General features: G+C 40.3%; 2 protein-coding genes across 5 annotated transcripts in view; one reads left to right on the forward strand and one right to left on the reverse strand.

Annotated features, from left to right (window-relative positions):
• Positions 1 to 25: 25 nt before the first annotated feature.
• Positions 26 to 8,588, reverse strand: hapstr1a (HUWE1 associated protein modifying stress responses a). The gene is made up of 5 exons (XM_059347859.1): positions 7,941 to 8,588; positions 6,775 to 6,855; positions 5,880 to 5,947; positions 5,534 to 5,744; positions 26 to 3,530 (listed from the first exon to the last, which is right to left on the reverse strand). The coding sequence occupies exons 1-5, from the start codon at positions 8,134 to 8,136 to the stop codon at positions 3,214 to 3,216; spliced, it is 873 nt and encodes a 290-aa protein (XP_059203842.1). The 5' UTR covers positions 8,137 to 8,588; the 3' UTR covers positions 26 to 3,213.
• Positions 8,589 to 11,123: 2,535 nt separating this feature from the next.
• usp7 (ubiquitin specific peptidase 7 (herpes virus-associated)) overlaps positions 11,124 to 25,030 on the forward strand; it is a 33,716-nt gene continuing 19,809 nt past the window's right edge. For 2 of the 4 annotated variants that reach the window (XM_059347832.1, XM_059347833.1), the window contains exons 1-12: positions 11,124 to 12,080; positions 16,274 to 16,378; positions 17,072 to 17,270; positions 19,260 to 19,398; positions 19,698 to 19,786; positions 19,883 to 19,991; positions 21,493 to 21,623; positions 22,676 to 22,730; positions 22,849 to 22,929; positions 23,321 to 23,411; positions 23,643 to 23,725; positions 24,703 to 24,812. In XM_059347832.1, the coding sequence (XP_059203815.1) occupies positions 11,984 to 12,080; positions 16,274 to 16,378; positions 17,072 to 17,270; positions 19,260 to 19,398; positions 19,698 to 19,786; positions 19,883 to 19,991; positions 21,493 to 21,623; positions 22,676 to 22,730; positions 22,849 to 22,929; positions 23,321 to 23,411; positions 23,643 to 23,725; positions 24,703 to 24,812 (1,289 nt within the window). In that variant the 5' untranslated portion in view covers positions 11,124 to 11,983. Of the gene's footprint in view, positions 12,081 to 12,629; positions 12,833 to 15,018; positions 15,262 to 16,273; positions 16,379 to 17,071; positions 17,271 to 19,259; positions 19,399 to 19,697; positions 19,787 to 19,882; positions 19,992 to 21,492; positions 21,624 to 22,675; positions 22,731 to 22,848; positions 22,930 to 23,320; positions 23,412 to 23,642; positions 23,726 to 24,702; positions 24,813 to 25,030 lie in introns of those variants that run through there. The other 2 variants (XM_059347835.1, XM_059347834.1) reach the window with 2 other exon arrangements.

A 25,030-nucleotide genomic window follows, 5' to 3' on the forward strand; every position in this document is an offset into this window, starting at 1 on the left:
TTTTAAAGAAACATAGTCCAACCAATTGCAACTCAATGGTTTTATTTCTTTTACAATGTGAACCACATATATCATACCAACAATTAAATGTTAAGTATATAGATTAGCCATTTATTACTTTTTAAACAAATAAGTATCAAGAAACAGCTGATAATAGTGTTGGCTCCAGAGACACGTGGCATGAGTCAGCCTTTTGAAACAATGTGGATGAAGGCCGGCGACTGGCTCAGGGGAAGAAAAGAAAAACACAAAGTGCCCCCCTCTATTATAACCAGGCTAATCAATGGGGGTTGACGCTGCAGGTTGAACAGTGGGATTAAAAAAGACGGCACAATCCTGCTCGTAGCCAACTCTTTAGTTGAGCTTTTGGAAAAAAAAATAAATAAAAACTAAAAAAAAAACTATCCTTTCATAGTGTGAATTTGAGTTTATTTTTCCTGTCAGCAGACACTTCACATCTTCCCTTTAACTGACATGTTGTCATGCAACAGAAACACTGGGAGGTTATAACTACTAATTTGTAACAACACGCGCCATTTGGTTTCAGTCAAGAATGCTACTAATGCCAATGTGGAGTGTTAGACACAAAACAGTGAGTCAAGTGCCTGGAGGAAGAAAAACAACAGAAATATTCAAAATGCATTCCTCTGATTTAATGAAGAGCGTGTGGACAGGCTGTCAGGTCCAACACCATCTGCCATGAGTACTCTGCAGGGTCACGGGCTCTAAAACTGTCTGTGAATGGGACTTTAAGGACCAACGTGCTATTCAAGAAACATGGATCCTTCCTATGTTACATTATTCACTCGACCTGTGCTCGCTGATGCTACCCAGAGCTTCCAAGAAAACACTGTTTGCATTTTAGATTTAAATTATTTGTTGACCCTCCTTCACAGTAATCAGAGGCCCTCTAAGCAAATCAAATCTCACTTTTTCAATATGTCATTTTCCTCAGTCTAATTCAGTGGTTTCACAAACTCCTAAAACATGGAAGTCTTCATTTTGACAGAAGCAACAACTCTCAGGCTGGTTCTTTTCTTTCACTGACAGGCCAGCAATCAAGTATGAATATAAAAGCCAACTAATAATGCAAAAATAAAAACAAATAAAAATGAAATCTGTGACCGAAATGTAACAGAAGTTAAAAACTGGCATGCTTTATACAACTAAAGAAAACCCCAATTTCCAGGTCATAAAGGTGAAGGGGGGTGAACAAAAAGGAGGAAAAGGAGCAGGAAACATTGACATCTCACAAGTCAGCTACAGTGGGTCTTACTGACAACATATTGGATAACTATTATGGCAGGGCATCACTGGACATATTTTAATAATTGCTTTGATAACTAGACAACTCAAGATTTTTCTAATAATTTACACTTTGTTAGCTTACTATGCTAAATGAAAGCATATTCCAACAATGGAGTTTATTGCGCCCACAAACAAGCTTCAATTCAATAATATATCATTGAGACTCTAAAAAAAAAAATCAGTAAAGTAACAGTTCATAATACTTTATCAACTGCTTAATATACCAAATTTCTGACTCATGTGAGATCAGCGTCTCCTACTCCAATCTGTTCCAGAAAAATGGAAGGCAATGTCCATTTCAAGAAGGAAACAAGCCCCGAGTTGCATCATCCTGTACCAAGTAAAATCAAACTCATCAGCGTCTCATTAATGCACACACCCCTTTTACAAAAAGCAGACGGTGTCCCAACACACAGTCCAACTCTGTAGACAAACGATCGGCTGCCTTGTGTGCACAGGTTGGCGTGCGTGGTGGGTCTGCTGAGAAACGCTACCTTTGTAAACATTTCTGTGATTTCTGCTTTCATTACAGCACCGATTATCTTCCGAAATAATTTGTCAGGCAGGGAAGGACTCGGGGGGTCTTTGAATGCACACGCAGAAACGCTCCACAACTTGATCAAATATTTTTGAACACTTGTTGGAACCAGAAGTGCGCGTGAGGGCTCCAAGTATTTACTTATTCTAAGCAGCAACTGGTAACTAATGTGAAGACTGACCGTGAGCGGTCATGTTAAGGGCTGGACGAGGCTACAACTGGGATACAATGGAAGAGCCGATTTGTTTTGCATGAGTTAGAGGTGAAAGCTAAGTGCAAAAATCCTTATTGCAACTCATCAGAATAAATCACAAGATCACATAAAACAGCAGCTGCTTTCGTAATAAGACTAGGGTAAAGGGGGAGAGGGGGCGTTTCAGTCAGCAAACAGGTTGTCTGACAAGCTGTATACACAAAGAAAAAAAAAAAACTTCCTTTCCATAATCCTCGATAACAACAAAAAAAACATGGTGGAGAAAAATTAACTTGGCTATTACTGCTGCAAACAGTGGCGACATACCTAGAATTTTAACACTGGTAGTTGAACTAAAACCGAAAAAAACGGGCTGAACAAAATCAAGCCACTGTTGAAGCGGAGCATAAAGTTACATGCCAGCGACTTAGTAGCCAGAGAAATGTAACGAGCGGCAGATGAAGCAGATGTCCTCCTACGGGGTTGATTTAGCTCCACCACTGACAGGCAACAGAGAGCTGCAATGATGAAGTAACAGAAAGAACAGCTGGGTTGTTTTGTTTGACGCAGAGGTTGAGTCTCTGACAGAGTTGGATCCAACGTTTTGGCGAGCAACTCGGTTCACTGAGTGAGACGATTTGATCATGGCCCTCACTTCCTTATTAAGGTGGTGGGTGAGGATGAGTGAGGTTAAGGGAGGGAAGGGCACAAATGTGTCAAGGATCAAGTGGCTTTTACTTGTCAAGCAGCACAGTGCATTGTTCACCCCTTTGAGAACGGTCTGCGTCCCAGAATGAGCTGCTGACTTCCTTCGTTGTCTCCTTTCCGGGGCAGCGATGCCTGAGGAGTGTGTGACGTTGTTCCGACCTCCCAGTCACACACGCGCTCAGTAAAAGTTCTGATTGCAGATCAGTGATTTGTAGTAATAGCGTTGAGAAAGGAGACAAGGAATAGAATTCATTCAACATGTGAATAGATCAAACTAAGACCTTCAATCCCTGTTTTCATTTTCAGCCCGGGTTTCTTTTGCACAGCCAGGCATTCGAATGTCCGTCTGTCCATCTGTGCATCTGTCCCACATAAGTCCATCCACCCCCTCCCCTCTCCTCTTCTCTTAGCCTTGGCTTCGAAGGCTCCCCCCACCCCCTCACACACAGGCAGGCAGCAGATCAGATCAGATCATCCTGTTGCGTTTGTGTGTAGGGGAGTCCGTGATGACATCACTACACTGGGTGGAGTTTCGTTTCCTGGTTCCTCCTCCTCCGGCGGAGGCGGAGCCTGTAGAGTCCAGATGCAGTGCCATCTCTTCTGAGATGAAAGTGTTCAGGTCGACGTCTTGGAGCCCATTACGCCTGCTGCGACACACCGGCCCCGAGCCAGAAGAACCACCTACACCAGCGCCGCCTCCGTTACTGCTGCTCCCACTCACGTGTGTGGGAGACCCTGGAGCACCGGATCGCACGCTGATACTCGCCATGGCTCCACTCAGACCTGTGGGAGGAGGAGACAGGAGAGAGTAGCAACAGATGAAGGGCATCAGTTAAAGAAATAAGACAGATAAGAAAGACACTGTGTAAAAGTCCAAGCAACATGTGTTTAAAAAAAAAAAAAAATCTGAACATTAAGTTTCGCAGCAGGTGCAATCATTTGACTTTCCAAAGAGACAAGCTACCCGTTATGTTTTTTGTTTTGTTTAAAAAAAAAAAAAAAAGGGCATCCCATCATGTCAGTGATTAACAACCAAGCAAGCACATTATTGGTGCATCAATCCAATAGTCATCATATTTGTTTGACCCCAAATGACAACTGCATGATCAAAGTTTTCTGTTGAGGCATTATCTTAAATTAGCCTACCAAAATACATTAAATCATTGTTTGGCTCCCACGCTGATACATTCAACAATTAGAGTCATGCTTGTTTTGTACCATTATTTCATTAGGATTTGGATGTTCTGTGTCTTAATGTCACATGTGGTCAGTAATGATTTATACAATAGAGAAAAAAAAAAGAAGACTCAAGTGATAACAAAACGCACGGCTAAAAAGAATGTATGTGCATCTTCCCAGAGAGGATATTTGTGAAGAAATATATTTTGCATTGGCAATGCATAGTCTGTGAAAGTTTGTAAGTATATCTCAGACCTAAATTGAACATGTAAAGGGCATCATTAAACTTTGTGTACCTACATAAGATGCTAACTTGTGATGAGGAAGGACACAGCAAGTAAACAGCTCTTTGACAGAACTGCATTTGTCAAAGTCGCTCGCTCTGGATGTTATTTCAGTGTGTGTTTCTGTCTCCATTTTGGACTTTAGGAGAACAGGAGTCAGGTTCAAACTTCCTTAGAATGACATTGTCATCTCACATACACACAGGCCATCACTTAAACTTAAGCTGTACAAACAACAAGGAAAACATTTCTGTTTGCAACAGTAGCTTTAAATTTAGAACATGGGCAACAAATCAAGAAAACATTTGTCTCCCAACAGTAAGAATTAAAATGCTGTTTAAATGGTCAAGTGCAGGACTGCATTCATAATGCAGATTTCTCATTTTTAATTCAAAAGATAAAAGCCTTACAGTGGTAATGTTATTAAAATACACAACTGGTTTTGTTCTACTCTTTTGGTAGAAATACAAAGTCCATGTGTCCTACCACAGAGTCAATGGTGCAGTCCACAGAAATGTAAAATGCAATTTTTACAAGTCAATCGAAATGATTTTGCCCGTCCCAACACACAAACACCCGTGGTGAAATGCAAAAGATATGTGTTAACTGAGAAAGGAGACACACTGAAAACTCATGACACAGAGCGAACTTGTGTTTCTGTAACCTAAACCGCTAAATGCCTAACATCATCCACTCTAACCTCAGCTACCCTTTAAAATGTGGGGACCTCCAGATAAAGTTCTGACACACCAGAAATGCCAACGTGCTGCAACTTAACCACAAACAAACATTAATGAAAAACAGTTGCATCTGCATATTAAAAAATGACAAACAATAACAAACTACTTGTCCTTTGACTTGGTCAGGTGTTTCTCTCACACACTCACACATAGGAGGGGCAAAGAAGGTGAGGCCCTCTTTCTCCATTGGCCAATACTTGCACACCCAACCCTGCACAACATGTCCTTATCTCTGAGCCACATGTGGCAGAGTGCGATGACTGAAGGACAAGCATGCTCTCTCACACAAACTTAACTTTGTATAATTCAATGCTTCAACACAATAATCTTCTGTAAATGAGCCAGATTATATATAAACAACACCAACAATTTAAAATGAATCTTATCTCATAGCCGACCGATAGCAAATAGTCAAACCTTAAACCTATTACATTTGTGGAATCTGGTGTGTGAACACAAACACAGATACCAGTGATTTACTACACAAACAATGTAAATGCCCCGAGTTGTAAATCACGTATCTGATTAGGTGTCTAGATGACAACTGGTGTGCGACTGTGAGCCAGGCTTGCATTTAACTCACCATGCAGTGCTATGGCCTCCCTGAAGGGCTGGAGGTCTGCTTCCACAGATGAGCCAGTCTCCGCTGGTGAATTAGCCCGGCTTGGGGCCAACATGGCCAGCCGGGGGTTGGCCCTGCTACTCCTGTGTGGTGGTGCTTTGCCACACAGAAAGCTTATAAGATCCTCCCTACGAATGGTTCTCCGGCGCTTTTTCACCCAGGCCAGCATGTCCTGCAATCCGAAAGAAAAGTAATCCATCCATCAGTCATAAACAATCACTAATGCATTTTTTCAACAAACACAACAGGGAGGCATAATAGCACAATTTGTCCAAATAGAGAATTGAAATTCCTAAAAAAGACCCACCTTATTACGGCGTTGATGGCCTATCTGGATGCCCCGATCAAAGCTTCTTTGATGGGCCTCCACACTCTCTGGGATGGTAAAAGACATTTCAGACACAATAAGGTCAATGGATGTATTGCTTATTTAACCTTGCTGCTAATTGATTAATTGCACTGATGTACACTGTCAAGTTTTATGTCTATTGCTGTGTTGAGTTAAGTCTAATATCTTGTGTAGTCTTGCTGTACTGGGAGATGCCAGAGACAAATTTCCACTAAGGCGGACAACAAAGTCTATCCATCTATCATTGTTGATTATTGTACATTTCAAAGTCATCTAAAAATGACCAATGACAATGTTTTGGTCCCATTTCAGAAACCTTAAGAAATATTAGTATCATGGGTTATAATATATACACACTTTTGTTCTGTATGTATTGTGGAAACATAAAAAAAACTACTACAACTACCCACTACTTGCTATTACTACTATAGCAGGTTATCCTCTGCCCAGTTTTGGGGAGGAATCTACCACATTAGGAGTCAAGTCCAGTACAATCTCATTCTTCCTACAACAAACCACCTCGCCTCACTGGTGATTTCCTGACATTGTCACAGACAAGTTTTAAAATGCATTGTTTTGTCTTTCACCTTACAGTGAGCATGACTTTCAGTGACATAGAAAAACCTACAAGCCCTCTAACAGACAAATCAATATGGAGCTGATAAGAGTGATAATGACCGGTCTGTTTACCACTTGTCGGGTGAGCCGGTCAATAAAACCATGTCTACATTTACATGTACAATGACAGCCAGCAACAGTCTATATTGATGAAAGGAAGCACCACAACAGCAGGTGTAGTAACTGGCAGATCAATAAATCATGTATGGAGAGAGAGAGAGATGTGGTTAGATACCTTTGTAGAGGTTGGTGACTGCTGTTGCAGAGTTCTGAAATGGCACCCACAATGACAGCCCCTGCTGATGGCATACTCTATCTGTGGGAGAAAAGGGGAAATATGTTTGGTATCTATACATAATGTGGCTACAATTTAAAAATAAAGCACTCTTGATTAATGTGACAACAAAAGGTCAACAAAACATCTGAAAGGCCCAGCTGCTTGGTGATTACAGGGTAAGAGTGAAGATCATTTTCATTCGCCATTTTGTCTTGCATCTACAATTGCAGGGACATGGTTTGGCATAAAAATAACTGTCAGCCAGCGCTAGATGGCCAGCTTGGCAGCAGCTTGTTTAGCAAGAAAGCACCGACACACAAACTTAACTGCCCTCTCAGCAGTAAAGTTGCAACGCCAAGTCAAACATACATGTCAAACATGGATGGCCTTAATAAGTCGAGCTCTGTCAATATGGACATAAATGTATTCTGTCTAAGAGCACCACAGGCGCAGCATATTGTAGACAAACCTATATTTCCACAGCGAACCAACACTATCCTCGCCATTTTGTGATTATAACGCTAAGCTATGCGTTGCTAAACAAACTGCTCACTCAGCAGCAAACTGGGCGTTTAATAGCAAGTGGACGTTGCTGTGCTGTTAGCTTTATATCTTTGAAGCACATTTTAACAGCTGATCGCGTCCGCTATAACAGACGGTAACACTGACAGTATACCACAGACTGTCATCTGGCAATGTCGCGTAGCTACGATTGTTGTTACCATCGCCATTTTGTAACTAGCCTGGCTAACGTTACGTTAGCTCCCCGCGGCTGTCTAACTTGGTGTCAACAAGCCATCCTATTGACGAAGGTGTTCGTGTTAACTTAAGCCACTTTAATACGGTCAGCCAAACTAGAGATGTTTTTTCCACAGTCGAACCAAGTGGACATCCCTGGATTTGAGTTCACAACTATTTTTTTGTCACCGGCTAACACCGCTAGCTAAATGTGGCATTGCAAAATCAGCTGTAAACGTTACTGAGTACTGGCTAACGAGCTAGCTAGCTAGTTAGCTTCTCCCGTTAGTCCCCGGCACCGCTGGGTGAGTAGCCGGGCTGCTACATGCTACATACTGGCAGTGTACAGCTAAACCAACAGGCTAACAGAAAGCTCCGGGTTGAACCTTTGTATAACTGTGCCACCGCAGTGGCTGAGTTCTGGAAAAGATGCCACAGTTTCTCCTGGTCGTTGTCGGCCTCCTCCTCGCTCGGCTCCCGTTGCTCCGCTTCGGCCAAACACTGCCGCTCCCATTTTGAGAACCAGTGCTCGGGTCCGTGTTCCTGTATCTCCGAGTCTCCGTCTTCCTTCTTCTCCTCCATTTAATGCACCAAAACTCGAGTAAAATGCGCCTTTAATGTGTTAAAAGATGGATATCTTGACACTGTATGAAGAATTACGTGAGTAAATTCATGAATACTGCTAGCTTTTTAATATTTCGCATTACAATATAGCGTTACTGTCTACCCGTACTGCCATCTGTGAAGATAAGCTTAGCTAACTATTTTTCCTAGTCGCCGACGTCGAGATATATACAACGCAGACTATCATGTTATGCGCTCAGTCCCGCCCATTTTACCAACTGTCAAATATGATTGGTGGCATGAACACTGCAGGGTGGGCTCGAGGGCTGTGCTCAAAACTTGATTGGTTCGCCGACACTTCCGTCATAGTATTGACACAAAAGAACCACACTGAAAATTCCCCATTACTAAAGCTTGCGAGAGAGTGCAAGTTTTGTCTTATACCGGTCTGTTTTAATAATATAATATAATATAATGTAATATAATATAATATAATATAATATAATATAATATAATATAATATAATATAATATAATATAATATGTTTTGAAATGCGCTTATAAATAACGTTTATCACTACATTACTGTGAGGTTATTTATTTATCTTTTGTATTAATTAACAACATACAGGGTAAAAAAAATATTTAAAAAAAACTTTTATATTTCGACAGCACCAAAACCAGCCTAAAACATTAATTCATTAACCGACATAAACACTTTCCATACATGACTCTCTCATAATAATTCAGCCATATTTATCTATTAAATGCTTTAATAATGAATGGTAACTCAAACAGAAAATTATTATTATTATTTTTTATTATTACAAAAAAGGAAGAAGATGGTATCGAATGCCGAGTCTTGGTGTAGTACTTTTTGTATCCACTGAATGGTGCCATTTACTCAAAATCTGAAGCCTTGTCTGCTACAGGAACCACGGTCTGATTTCAACCGGGTTTGTTTCAACACTGCAGATATGGACCCCTGAAATAATGATCACTGCCCTGGTAAAGGGATCATTTATAAATGGACGCTCATAATAGTTATAACTAAGGATATATGACTTGTTACTTGTTGGTGCCAGTAAGTAAAGCGACTGTATTGTAGGCCTGGGTTTTATTACATTCATTTGTTTGATTTTTGTTTTGTTTTTATCCTTTGATTCCACTACTATGGCTAGATTAATTTACAGTTTTGCTTGACAGATTTTATTGCATTTTTAATGTAAAGCTCTTTATGTCTGTAAGTAATTTATTTAAAATAAATATATACATTGTGCATTTCCACCAAATTAAAGTGGATCTATTTCCAATGTGATGTGTTCTTAATTAACTTATATATTCTTTACTAATATTTGCAAGTCTTTCAATGGTCATTTAAGAAAAAGGCTGAAGGATATTTTTGGTAATTAAGTTATTTGAATGTGGCTGATTCAATTTGTATATATATAGCTTTGTAAGTCCAAATATGGCATATTGTCATTACCCTATTTTAGTTAAACCTTTAGTAGGCTACAGTACAGGATTTGCAGCAAAAGAGGCCCTGCTACACACTACAGAGGCAATAGTGTTAGCAGGCCTGTGGAAACTTAAAGAGCATCATGGAATCAGGCTGCATTACATTTATATTAAATAAAATTATATACATTAGATACATGTGTAAATAATTAAGCAAGAAAATAAAAGTAAACTTAGTAAGTGCGCAGTAATGTGCTGCCCACTGCTCCTTGCATGGTGTGTTCACTTGTGTGTAAAAAAAAAAAGGATGGGTTAAATGCAGAGGTTGAATTTCCCCATTGTGGGATTAATAAAGTAATCTTCTTCTCTTCTTCTTCTTAAGTGAATCAGACATATTAAGGCTAAAAAACAAAACAAACTATAGATGGATAGATGCCACAGGGCAGTAATTGGTGCAGGTCCCCTAATGTAAAAAACAAAACAAAATTACAAGTATGCCTATTACAATGCTGTATCACAATGTAAATATAGGCTACTGCATAGTATTAAAAAAAATCCAGCATTCATGTTTTCTTAAACTCTACACTTGAAAAAAGGCCCCTGCCTCCTGCCAATTACTATTATTCAGTATAATAGGTGATATATGCTGCAGGCACTATACTGTTAGTTTCATTCATAGGACACATAATTGCTCATATTTTGCATGCAAAAATGTAATTTAATTTTACTTTGCCGGCATAGCTAGTTTTTCAACAATGTTAACTAATTATTTATATTTTTATCATTATATTTTTTAAAAACAATTTTCTGGAGAAAATGTATAACGTCTTACAAATGTCATTAATTGAGTAAAGGTGTGTACTTCTTTTATTAGGCTACATTAGTTTGTTTCCACATTCAGACAATTTGTCCCGTTCAAGTCTATGTAAATCAGTGATTGGGGCCCATTACTATCATTACTATTATTCAGTATAATAGGTGATGTATGCTGCAGGCACTATACTGTTAGTTTTATTCATAGGACACATAATTGCTCATATTTTGCATGCAAAAATGTAATTTAATTTTACTTTGCCGGCATAGCTAGTGTTTCAACAATGTTAACTAATTATTTATATTTTTATTATTATATTTTTTTAAAACAATTTTCTGGAGAAAATATATAACGTCTTACAAATGTCATTAATTGAGTAAAGGTGTGTGCTTCTTTTATTAGGCTACATTAGTTTGTTTCCACATTCAGACAATTTGTCCCGTTCAAGTCTATGTAAATCAGTGATTGGGGCCCCAGTGCATTTATAGCCATGTATTGCCATTCCTTTAATTTCCATCCATCTAATAACTATTTATTTGTAATAAAATTGTATTCCCCTTGTACCCGATACGCACGCCTCATCCATATGATTTAGCATGGATGTGAACCATTTATACAGTCTGTGATGTGAACCTGGCCGGGGATGGGCCAGTGTTTGGATCTCCATGCGGATGTGACATTTCAGAGAAGAGCGCGACCGCCATTTTGAGATTTACCTCAGACTCAACACATCACAGACCAGGGGAGGAGCGGGTTTTTGAGCCACACAGCTCAGGCTAGCGATCTATGACCGGGCACATTCCTGACAACAAGAGGTTAGCTAGAAATGCAAACAAGTGCCGCGTTTTGTCGTGTATCGTGTTAGGGCCGGTTTGGGGGAACTGGTTTATGTCGGGCCGTCTCCGCTAACTTCCAGATCAACACTAGTGTTATTCCGTGTTGGAAACTGGTTTGAATGGATAGCTTTTTCCTCCGCTCTTCCCCAGACGAGGGACAATCGGAGGAGCACACGGACTGGGGATATCGCAGACAAAGTTGTTGAATGTGTGTATAGCAAATGAACCTTTGTTTTCATTGTTGTTGTACTTATATCACCAGTCGGCTGCCTAGTGTCAGGGAGCTTACCGCTACATATAAACAGGCTATTTGTTCCTCAAGGTGCAGGTCGTGCTGTGCGTTGTCTTCTTGCCCCACATTTCCCGGGGTAAAGCCGGATTGATTTAGCTCATTTCAGCGGGCCTCCCTCCTCGGAGCCCCGGACCATCCATCCCACCCCCCACCCGCCGTCAACCAGCGACTCGCACCCACCAAAGGCGCCGAGATTGGGCGAATAGCGAGCAAATACGTCCGCGTTTCTCTACCCGCTCCCCCGCCGACCTCCCCTCCTCACTCCCCGGCGCTGACAGCGGACAAGGCCGAGGTCGCGACAGAGCAGGCCCGGCCGCCGAGGCTCGACCTGTCCACCCCACCTCCGCATCCTACCACACCTCACCAGCAGCCCAGAGCCCGGTTCCCCGCCGAGCCGACCCTGGACAAGGTCGAGGGTACCAGAGATAGCAGGGAGCTCCGGATCACAACAACAACAGCTGCCAACATGAACCACCACCATCACCACACGCAGCAGCAGCAGCAGCAGCAGCAGAAAGCCGGCGAGCAGCAGCTCAGCGAGCCAGAGGACATGGAGATGGAAGGTGAGTTATGGTCCCAGGAAGTCTGAACCCATGCTCAACAACATATTTTGTCATAAATTAACAGATGCATGAGAAATGCATGAGGTTTTATTTGTGCAAGCTGAGCTCAACTTTACAGTAAACATGAAGGCCCGAAGCTAGCGAGGATAGCCGGCTGCGTTTCTGCTGATTGTGCGTCCGTTGCAGCATACTAGTGTGGAGCTGACCTCATTTAGCGTTATAAGCGAGCGGAGCTTCAGTTTCTCTCCGTACACATGTAATATTCCTTTAACTAGATAACCCAGATGAGATGCTGTATATTAGCCACACAAATCATTCATTCGTGTCGGCGTCTGTATTTCTAATAAACTGTCCAGGTTGCTGTAACAAGTTATCAGGTGCAGTTTGCCAAATCATCGCAGGTTATAATCACACGTCCTGTAACACCAGGCCCGCTGGTTTCACCTGACGGTAACTGTTTGTAAACAGTGTGGCAGTTAGTCCCCGTTAATGAGGAACATCAGCAGGTAAATTAATCTACTTTGACTTCACAGCGGCTTTGGCTTCATTTTGACAGTTATCGGCACCTCGTCAAAGTTAGCCATCACGTTAACATAATAACCGTTAGCTTTGCTTTTCTTGCTGCTAGCATGAAGCTATAACCCGTTAATAACCGTTGGACATTAACTCTACAGCAGCCTTTGTAAAGATAGTGTGTTAGCACCGCGACTGATGGCTCTACATTAAATGCGGGCCTGTCGGTTAACTACAAGGTAAAATATGTCACTTTGGCCTCTAAAATGCAGAATCTGTACATTTGACTGGTAAATGTCTTGTAAATACTGTGAATGCGGACAGCGCCGGGTATCTGTTTTTATTGATCTGTGCTCGTTAAGCTGGTGAAACGCAATGTGAATTGCTAGCGAGACAGCTAATTTTAAGCTAGTCAATTAGCTCCAAGGCCCACTTCTTTACGTTCATTCGCTGGCTAGCATGCTAGTTAGCCGACCGGCTAACACTCAGGAGGGGGTGTGTGGCGTTCCAAAATGGTGCCTTGTATTTTGCAACGTTCAGTTCTGCTGTTGCTCGAGCGTTAGGCCTTGAATTTTCCCCACCTTATCTAGATTTTTTTCTCATTTCTCCGGTGCAGTTTTACCATACATTCAGTTTTTATTGTCTGACATTGATTCTAGCTTGTTAGCCGATACTTGTGATTCCAGCTAATGTTGGCTAATAACGGCCTGTAGATGAATATGTGGCTAGTGGTTGCTAGATAGCTAGGAAGCTAACGCTAACGCAGATGCGTCGATCGTGATTTGCTGAATTGAGCCGTATAAAACTAGTTTGATCATGTCAGGAGAGCTTATGACATTCTGGCAGAATCAATGTAAATTGCAGTTTGCGTTAGTTATTTGTTAGTTTCTATGCTGACAGTGTGTTATGTGTCAGTGCTGGCCAGTGACGGTAGTCTCCGCTGCGGTAAGCCAGGCCCACAGAGGCAGCGCGGGGATCTGCTGCTTCATTGTATGGACGACCAAACGGCGTGGAGCTCGCCATTTTTAATGATCTGTGTTTTTGTTAGTCAGCTTTGTAGTCAGGGCCACCTATGTTACCGTTTAGTAAGCGTTTTACACAAGAAACAACCAACCACCACCATTTTATAAAGTTTTTATTAATGTCAACTTTGGCCAGAGTGGAGGCTAGAGAGAGCCATCAGCATCACTGCGTCATTTGGTCCCAGTGATTTTATTATCTGTTCGCGCACATTGCTTGCTATTCACCTGCACACGACATGGAGCTTATCTTGTTGAAGTTCATAAATAAGCAAGTAGAAACAGCCCCAGGTGTCATTTACATATTTTAATCGTTCTTTTTTAACACTTACTGCCTCACTAGTAGCAGGTGCACCCATTAGACATCCTCACCCCTCAGTTGCTGGTTCACCCTTGTTGGATTCTCTCCCAGTGCACTGCAGCCTTACAAGGACAGTGAAAACAAGTTGACAAAATAATCTCCTCACTTTTTCTGACAGCTTTATAGCAACACATACTTCATTTTCTTTAGGGTGAGGCTCCCTATAGCAGTGGGATAAATCCATCATCTGCTCTGCATATCACAGTAATTTTATTTGTTTTGTCAAAGCAATCTTACTAGGGGGCCTGACGGCTGCTGCCACACAAGCTATCGAGTGTTGATGCCTGTGATGACTCTCTAATCATGTTGGCAATCTGCAGAGAAAAAATATTTCACAAACTGGCTATTTTTCATAAAACTCAATTTGTCTAGAAGGACAAGAATAACTAAGATGCTAGTAAATAACTGCTTAAAATTCAAGGCTTCACTCTGATATTATTTCTGCTCCATGAAATTATTTAGGCATGTTTCATAGCTGCATTGGTCAACATTCAGGCAGTAGAGAAACATAATTTAGTGTGGTCTAACACATCAAACAGCATTTTTCTGATACTACCAAGCAAATGTGACAGAAATAGCTGAGCTGTTATAACCTTGTTGCTGTAGGTTAAATGCACATCTGGAGTTGTTTTTTTGTTTCCCCAGAATACAGTTGTCTCAGAGGGGAAAATCTGTCTTGATGATGATGACTTTTATTTGTTGTTTTCAGTCCAGAGACTGTGGACTTTGAAAAATCTGGAAAAATTAGGATATTTTATTGACCCTTCTAACTTAAAATATAATGATGGTATGTGCTTTTTATTAACTGTTACAGTGGGAGTGCAACCATAGCTGGTATTTAGATCAATTACGGTGCTGCGACTTGGAAATATATGTATAAATAATAAATCAGATAGTTGAGATGCTTGTGATTTTCCCTTCCCAGACACCTGCTTAGTTTGAGTGACAGTACATCATCCTACATTAATCTTTTGTGGCCTTTTTGTTCACTATGAAATACTTTATTGGAAGTACATCTAGCACCAGCTTGGGTAGATTTCAGTGACTGATCCACTAGGATGTACTTCCCATATGATTTAGGATAGACTGACACAGAGGACGGGATGAGAAGTTGTCCCAGAGTTGACTGACAGACCCCATTAGCAAGGTGTAATCCACTTGAGGAAACGAGGTCAGTCTTCTCGAGGACTCGGTCAGCAACGTTACCTGGAGACGCACATACAACTGACACCATTGCGTCTGTCAGCTTGGAGGAAGACTCGGATCACAGATACACATGAAATACAGTGTAAGAGACAGACCGGCACATCAACACATTTGGCAACATATGCCCGACTGCTCATATCAGTGCTGTTGTTACTCTCTAGTCTGGCTTCTGTTGCATCATTGTCATCATCACAGGATGCAGGCAGATTTCATTCACTCCTTGAAGTCTACTCCGAGCTCTGTGTCTGTCATAGCTGTGTTTTGATAGATGAGACTGTGCATCGAGCCGTCTCATTATTCGGCTGGGATAATTGTTGTCCTCTGTGCGCGTGTGTTTTTGTTTGAGTGATGACTTGCAGTCTAATCCTGCATTGTGTCCATAATTACCCAGCCTACTGTAATGTCCCATGGTCTTTGTCACGCACACACACATTCTCTATCTGTTGCCCTCACTCTGACACACAGATTGGGAAAGAAGACTTGTCATGCTGTCTCAGCAAGGTTTTCCCACTGAAATATATGAAAGGGGAGAGGAAGAATCACTGTGTGGAGATGCAGGAGATAAAGATGAAGACAGTAGTTGTAGAACTTGCTGTTTGATGCTGTTTTATCCGCTAAATGATTAGGGTAATTAAATCTATTCTGCTCTTTTAAGGGTGCACATATATACAGAAACCCAGCAATTTAAGCTTTTTTAAGACTTTAACCCATCTCCCCTCAGTCATCTTATCGTGTAAACAACTAAAGGATTAAAAAAAAAATAGCAAAAGTATTATTATCACAATTACAAAATGTGAGTTGTACTGATCTCTACTTTCACATTTTCTAGAAACGAAATGGTCCAACAGTAGTGACAATGCAAACTATATTGGATTTTCTTGATAATGACTGGTAATCATGGATGAAATTGCATACAAATATATTATATTGATCTTGGTAGAATCTGACCCCTTGTTTTTTTTTAAACCTGCTGAGTTCATGTAGTTGGCAGAGCATTGTCTTCAACTAGCTTTCTCCATTTGAAAGAAGGTTTCTATCCTGCTATCTATGCTGAAAACATACAGTCTTATCATATGGTTTCTATCTTTGTACAGCCGGGGATACAGATGACCCTCCAAGAATCCCAGCCAACCCAGTGATCAATGGTAACGTGGCCATGGCAGATGGACACAACAACACAGAGGAGGACATGGAGGATGGTAAGGATAATGTGCACTTACACAAACAAACACATGGAACTTTTGCTTGTGTCAAAGCTTGTACTGTGCAACTAATGAATAACTAAGGATCCAGGTTTACCCCTCTTTACCCCATGCCGTTTCGAGGTGTTTTTTGTTTCCTCCAGCCACATTTTACTCACTGTGGCTTGTTTTTCCACTGCAATAAACAAGTCTTGCACCTTGATGGAAACAACATATCCATGGATTGAAGAATGAAGAACTCAAAAAAGTGTCTTTTGTGCAGCTTTACACAGTTGGAATGCCATTTATCATTTAAAAAAAAAAAAAAGTATCACACTAGTTAAATGTCTTAATGATAATTTAGTTCACAAAACCTTGAGAATGAATCTGTTTATACAATTAATTTCATTCATTTTCATTCAAGGATCATCCGAAATGTAATGATTTATGTTTATACAGTTTCCGGTGATGATGAATTGTGTAAGTTTGGCAATTTTTCAAAGAAAGCATGCCAATAAAACCTGCCAGTGGTTTATGGGATTCAAGTAGTTGGATCATCCTACAGTGTGATTGCCTGTGAATTTTTTCGTCGAACATTTGGTTGTATCCACCGATCAGTTGCATCTTGTCTGTGAAACCGAGAGCAAACGCGTTCACTCCATTCATCTAACCTGCCCTCTTTTTTTCCCGTCTCCCTCCATCTTTCCACAGACACCAGTTGGCGGTCAGAGGCGACTTTCCGCTTTGTGGTAGAACGCTTCAGCCGCCTGAGCGAGTCCGTGCTCAGCCCGTCCTGCTTTGTCCGGAACCTTCCATGGAAGATAATGGTGATGCCGCGCTTCTATCCCGACCGGCCACACCAGAAGAGCGTGGGCTTCTTCCTGCAGTGTAACGCAGAATCAGACTCCACGTAGGTGTCTGGGTGGAACGAGGGATGCGGGGGACACACAGACACACGCCTAAAACCTTTGGTCCTGGTACACATACATATACCATTAAATGAGCTGTTTCCAGTTAAAAATCCTTTTTCTAGAGGCCACCTTTCACAAAACGGGTGCTCAAATCAGTTCAGACGTATCTAATTTGTTCTGATTTATTAAAAGTATCTTTAAATTCTGACTAACCATGGGCCCACTCACCTGTTTTGCTTCTTTGTAAGAAACTTGAAGTCAAAGTTTGACAGACTACTATTAACTTAGGACATGTACTGCAAAAATATGTTTATATAATGTATAAATTGCTGCCTCCCCACATTTGCCCACTCCTGTTTTATAAACGTGAGTAACAGTTGATGTGATTCAGTTAAAAAAATATCGGCAAATTGATAGAATTAATTTTCGAGCTGCAAAGGCCTACCAGGGCCTGTTAAGCATCCTCACAACGTGAGGCTGCCACCACTGTGCTTCATGGTTGGCATTGTGTTTTTCCTTGCGTGGTGTTTGGATCGTATCAAACATAGCAGCGAGCTCAACTTTGGTCTCATCAGACCATCAAACCTTCTTCTTCCCACATGCCTTCTGGCAAACACGAACCAAGATGTAATATTAGTTTTTTTTAACAGTCTTTCTGTTTGCTGCAACTCGTGAAGCACCAGTATAACTATTATCTTCACCATGGGACCCTGGATCTTCTTCAAAATTGCCGTTAGCCTCTTGTTCTTGTAGTTTACACAGCTGACACATTCTTTTCATTTTAATTGATCTTACTCTACTCTAAGAAATATTCAGTAAAATGCAGTTGCATTTGTCCCCAATTTGGTAGATTTCAGTAATTTTTTAAAGGTTTTTTGTAGCAGTCTTTTGTCTTTGCAAAGTACTTCTGGCAAAGAAACTCAAAATTGTTGGACCTTACAGATGTCCTAGCTTGATGACACACAGATGATCTGTGTTTATAATCAGATTGCCAAAATGCTTGGCTGCACTGGGAATAATGAAGGTGTTTTAATCAATGGGGTGAATCCTTCCACATGATAAAATATTGTTTCAATTCATTGGACATCAACGTGATATTTGCTTTTTGTCACAAAGTGATTATACTTGTTTTATTACTGAGCTCTTCCTGACCGTTCATTACATTTAACTATTTGTATTTGTTTAATTAAATTACATTTCTTAAAAATAATAATATATATAAAGTGGGAATTGCCAAATAAGAGTATCTTAAAGCCGACGAGATGTACTGATACTTTCACTTTTCAATATTGGGTTGTTGATCATAGAACAGATGGATTTAAGTACTAAATCCTTGTAATTGTTATACTTACAAGAAAGTGTATGATATGTTTTTGTATTTGTATTTTTTATTTAAATAAAGCTAAAGTTGTTGCACACGCCATAAGAATTCATCTTAAGCAACACATTCATGTGCTGGAATGGAAGATCTACTCTTGCTGTAGACAGGGAAGTGCTATTATAAGAGGAAAAAAAGAGTTTGTACACTAGCTAATCTCCTAATCCGTACAGTGTTTCGCTACATTAAAGGTGCAATAAATCAAGGGCACCGTTTATTAAAATGGTCTTCTATTTGAGGAATATTATATCTTTATGGTTTAAATGTATTGCCTACTATCTGCTTTGCTGAATGTGTCCAAAATTGTCTGACTGTGAAGTTTCTAGATATGGCGTCATTAATTAGACTGCATTTAAAAGCCAGGATCAACTTTACAGTTTCCCAGGAACCTGAACTGAATCTGAACTAGACAACCTCCACTCCTAAATAACAGAATGTGTTAAACAACTAGCTTCAGATCTGTATCAAAAATCTGAACATCATGGGATGTGTATTACTACGCCAGAATTTATTTATTCAAGGAAGTACCGTTGTCTATTAAAAATGGTAAAATATCCAGCCGCACAGTGTTAAGAGATCCTTAAATGATTTCTGGGTTGTGTTGTTTCAGGTCATGGTCATGCCACGCACAGGCCATGCTAAAGATCATCAACTACAAAGACGACGAGAAGTCTTTCAGCCGCAGGATCAGTCACCTGTTCTTCCACAAAGAGAATGACTGGGGCTTCTCCAACTTCATGTCCTGGAGCGTAAGTACAGACTGACAAAGGAATTTATGGCAGATTAGTGTCAATAGCCAGAGATTTGGCTTTTTTGTCGAAGAGTAGACAGACAGGAGATAAAACCACACTATTCATTTATTTGTTTTTGTGGATAGTGAGGCAGTGCAGGTAGAGCTGCTATTTTTTTTTTTTTTTACAGCATAATGCCATTTGCTTAGTGTCTTTTTGTATTTCTTAAGCATAAGTGCAGCTACAAATGTAAGTAAATGTTTGTACTTCTGCGCATTCCTATCGATGTGAACTGTATTGTTGGTGTTGTGTTTCAGGATGTGACTGACCCAGAGAGGGGCTTCATCGATGATGACAAAGTCACATTTGAAGTCTACGTCCAGGCAGATGCCCCACACGGAGTGGCGTATGTGGCTCTTAATCATCTCTGGGTTGGCTTTTCTTGTGGATTTCTTACTGTTGTGAATTCTAACAATAACATCAACTTTGTGTCTGCCTCCAGGTGGGACTCAAAGAAACACACAGGCTATGTTGGTCTAAAGAACCAGGGAGCTACCTGCTACATGAACAGCCTGCTACAGACGCTCTTCTTCACCAACCAGCTACGACGGGTATGATTTTATCTTAGTGTGCCTCAGATGTTCTTTGTTTGAGGTGCATAGTGTATTTGACATGTTAGTTTAGTACATTGACATGTGTAAATGTGCACCAGAGAGTCTCTTTAGTGTTTAGTCGCATTTCCACCGCACAGTTCGCTCCACTCAACTCACCTTTGGCATCAGCTCCTTCTTGCTATTTAATTTTCCCTTGTGGAGAGAACGCCCTCCAACCAGTAGGTGGGGATTTTCATCCGATCGCCATAGTGATGCCACATGAAACTGCCATGACATCATCCTCAATGTGATACTAGCTGGATCCTTTTATCAGCCAGTTGTGCACTTTATCAACAAGTGTACTGGACATAGTGGGGGGCAGAGTTCTGCAGGCTACCATTTTTGGGGTTGAATTGGATTTTAAAATATCGCTGCTGCTTTTGACAGTTACTTGGCTATTTAAAATTCCCAGGCTTATGCAGGATGTCCTGTGTCGCATTAGTGCTGATTCTTTTTGCATTGTTTTAACTCCACCTTCTAGTGTTGGCTCAGCTTTCTTGGAGCCCCAACTAAAGTGTTACCAAACAAATCTAGCGACCACACAACTTGTGCTCATGGATAACCCAGAAAGTTGAGTCGGGTTGAGTAGAGCCATGCAATGCTGTACCATGCAGAGGAAAAATGCATGGGGATTTGTGTATGATTCTTTGTCCTCAAAAATAGACTTAATATTGAAATATTTACTGAAACTATCAACTTATGCGGCATATACTTCTGCTGCTGCCTTTACTATTCATATGACTATCTATTTTGTATATTAATAGTCCCCTTCAGCTTCATTGACTACATTGTCATCCACAACATTATTTTGAATATTATTTTTTTTATTATTTATATTTCGTTTGGATATAAAATTGGGCCATATTCCAATTAAAACATGGATATGCCAATTTTTTGTCAAGTTTTATCAGCATTCTTTTAACAAGCACTGTATATTCAGCAGCACATTTGTAATATACATCTTAATTGGAGTTTTTACAGCATATTGTAATTGGGGTTTCTGAGACGGATAGCGTTTCTAAAAGGGAAAATTAACTGATTATCGATATGTTAGATTATAAAATAATGTTTTGAATAATAATAGACCTTTTTTATGTGGATTGTGCACCGATTTTTTCAAACATACTCAGATGGCTTCTCTCTTAAACAAATAACATTTTTTATAAAACATTATAAAAAAATATACATTGTGCAAAACATGTAGAGCATTGTCGACTACACCATTATGTTTAGAGAAGTAGTCCTGTTCGCTGTTGCTTTTCAGTCATTTTTAGGTTACAGAGGAAAGAACATTTTATTTGACCAGTGCTCTGCTGGACAAACGACATGACGATGACACCATTTCTAAATCACCTCAAACATCCTTTTCAAGTTTCACAAAACAGTGATGATTAGTAACCTCCACCTCAGTGTTATCCATAACTAATGCTGGTGTGAATCCTCCCGACTCTCTTCCCAGGCGGTGTACATGATGCCCACAGAGGGAGATGACTCGTCCAAGAGCGTCCCCCTGGCGCTGCAGAGGGTTTTCTACGAGCTGCAACACAGCGACAAACCCGTCGGCACCAAGAAACTCACCAAGTCTTTTGGGTAGCGTACACTTTCTTTGTTGACGGCTCACCTGTCATTTGCATGAGGTGACACAGATGGAGGCTAGAATAAGAAGTAAAAGCAGTATTTAGTGTTTTTGACTAAGTGCTTGACTAGTGCTTTGACTAGGTGTGGTCAAAGGTGATACACTTTTCTCAGTTTAAATAACGTCAGAAATATCTTCGCACTACTTTGCAGGATGTTTCCAGATGTTCCATGATTTGGTTTGCTGCTTTGATGTCAGCTTCCAGATGATTTTTGACACTCTGGCCGAGTTATTTAAGGCTCTTACACACCGGGGACTTGATGAATAAACAACACCAAAAATGCTAAAAAATCTTCTGTCAATATTTTTGCATCAAAACTATTCATACCAACAACAATGCGAATTTGCGACGCGTGTAACACCTGGTGAATGAAGGGTTTGAATAGATTTGCGCAGGCAGGAGACCAACTTCTGGGATCCTATTGACCCAGAGCAGCATTTAGCAGTCACTCTGATGTAAGTTGTTATATAGCCTAAGCTACTGTAAGCTATTTCATCAAGTTTCCTTTTAGCGTAATGCTCTGAGTGAATTTGTCCTGGTATGTCTAGGACTTGTATTGGGAAAGGTAAGAATGGAACGAGTGGTGCTGCCTTTCCTTTGTTAAGGTTAAAAGGAGTAATAAAGTTTGCTATCTTGGTCCAGACTACGGAGCCTCTGTGTACAACTCATAACCCTAGGCTACACTATACTGTCAGTATGCCCTCTCTGCACAGTGTTATTGGTCGATGCCTCATTTATGCACTTATTAATCAACCTTGTTCCAAAAAATTGCATCACTTTTTCACTGGGTAATATTTTCCTTCTGAGTGAAAGTACTGCTTGATGATAAAATCAACAGTTCCAAAAAAATAAATTGAGGTGCAAATGAATCGCACAGAAAGAAACGCCCCCAGTGTGTAATGCCTCAAGACTTGTTAATAATATTTAAAGGCCACAAGTCTTTCCTGATCTGTGTGTATTGTATCTAATTGCCTTGCTTTGTTTTTTCTTTTTTCCTGTGTGTAGATGGGAAACACTAGATAGCTTCATGCAACATGATGTTCAGGAGCTGTGCAGAGTGGTGAGTTCTCTCATACTCTCTCAAAGAATCTGGGTATGTGTGTGTGTATGCAGGCTGAATAATTACTGACTTGTTCTGTCTGTGTGTGTGTGTGTGTGTGTGTGTGTGTGTGTTCCAGCTCCTGGACAATGTGGAGAACAAAATGAAAGGCACTTGTGTTGAGGGAACCATCCCTAAGCTCTTCAGAGGAAAGATGGTGGTATGTTTTTCTCTCTCTACCTTTTCTTGTCTGACTTGTCTTCGTGGTCACGGCCACAGTTTGTGTAGTTATAAATTACACATTCTCCTTTTGAGTTACATTTCAAAAAGACAAAACTTTGAATCATTTGATGCTGTTCATTTGTTGAAGTCAGAGTACACAGTAATGCCAGCGTAGCATGCTTTATGTAAATACTCTTGTAGATTTTTGTTAACACAGTAATGATGATGTGAAGTAGTCTAACTGAGCACAGGATGTAGCGTGCAATAGGGTCTGTTTAAGAATAGTAGGAGGTTAAATCAAGAAGTGACCGTCTTAGAAATAACATTTTTGACTTTTCATTTGTATCATACAATTTGAACCGTGTGTGTGTGTGTGTGTTACCCTGCAGTCATATATCCAGTGTAAGCACGTGGACTACCGGTCAGAGCGGATAGAGGACTACTATGACATCCAGCTTAGCATAAAAGGAAAGAAGAACAGTGAGTAGCAACAACAACACTACTTCATGGCTATTCTAAAAACCTAAATAATTAGTGAAATGGATTATTGTTTAAACTTTTCACCCTCACATTCTTTACTCATTAAAAAAAGATGTTGTATTTCATGCTTTGAGCGTCAGTTTTTTTTTTTTACAGTATACAAGGCCTGTTTTTTAATTTTCCAATGTGGATTTGTTCTTGGCCTCATGGATGCTCTCTGCTTATTTCCAGTCTTCGAGTCATTCAAAGATTATGTCGCAACCGAACAGTTAGATGGAGACAACAAATACGACGCAGGAGAACACGGCCTGCAGGTGAGGCTTCACACTGACTGGATCTAAATTATTTATGTGTTTTTGTTCTTTGTTATTCTAGTTCCTTATATCTATTTATGAATTTATTTTTTGCAATATCTCAATTATTCAAAGCTAAGGTAGGCAGGTTTCTGGAAAAGGCTAAAGAATATGCCATCTGATGCCGTTATATAGCAGGTCTATGAGAACTACCTGGTTTCTTAAACTTTTTGACCTGTAAAGCCCATCAACATGAACTTATATTAGCTGCAGCTGTGATTCCTTGGCTAAGGTTAGCAGAAGGCCAAACTATTTGTAGTGTAGGCAGTTATTGCCAATGCTGGAATAGCATTTATTGTAATGGTGATTATCTACCACTGAATCAGACTCTCAGTCTTGAAAGTTTGGGAAATGTTAACCTTTATATTTCATCTACACATTAATTTATGTAAACCATAACTAATTAATATTTAATATAAAATGATCTAGTCATCATATTTGTTTGTCTCTTGGCTTCTTCACTCGGGACAAGACATACATTGATTGCTGTGGATATGAAGGAATTCCCGTGACTTTATTTTTCACATTTAAAAAGGTGTTTGAAGTCTGTACACATCTGCGTTTGTAGAGCAGCCAATAGAAACAGCCTCTCTCTGACATGACCTGCGATTGGCCAAAGGCTCGTGTCACAGACTAGATTTTTGAAAGCCATAAAATAGATAAAATAATAGCAGAAGTCTAGTTTTCTCTCAGACTACTTGATTTACAGTATGCTGAAAGGTTATTAGGGCAACTCTCCCTACTCCAGTTTTAAGGTCATTTCATAAGTTATTGACAGATCTAGTTAAAAAAAAATTAAACAGGAACTTGCTGACTTTACAAGGAAAATGTAAAATTCTGGAAAATAGGTTAATTAATCCTGTAAACATTGAGGGCTTAAAAGTGAACGTCAGTGGGATGTCCTGACCAGATGCCTGATACGTTTGTTTGCATTACAGGAAGCAGAGAAGGGGGTGAAGTTCCTTACCTTCCCTCCAATCCTCCATCTGCAGCTGATGAGGTTCATGTACGACCCGCAGACCGACCAAAACATCAAGATAAATGACAGGTAGAACACCAGTAAAAAAAAGAACACACACACACACACACACACACACACACACACACACACACACACACACACACACTGTTGTGCTTCCTGTTACACAATGCGTCAGCGGCTGGTTTTTAGACGCAAGTTCAGAGATGTTCTGGTCCATATTAACATAGGCCAAAGGAGCAGTCTATTTCCAGAAACAGCACTTGAGTGTGCGCTCTCTTAATGTC

Source organism: Centropristis striata, chromosome 13 (assembly GCF_030273125.1).
Source record: "Centropristis striata isolate RG_2023a ecotype Rhode Island chromosome 13, C.striata_1.0, whole genome shotgun sequence".
Taxonomy (NCBI): domain Eukaryota; kingdom Metazoa; phylum Chordata; class Actinopteri; order Perciformes; family Serranidae; genus Centropristis; species Centropristis striata.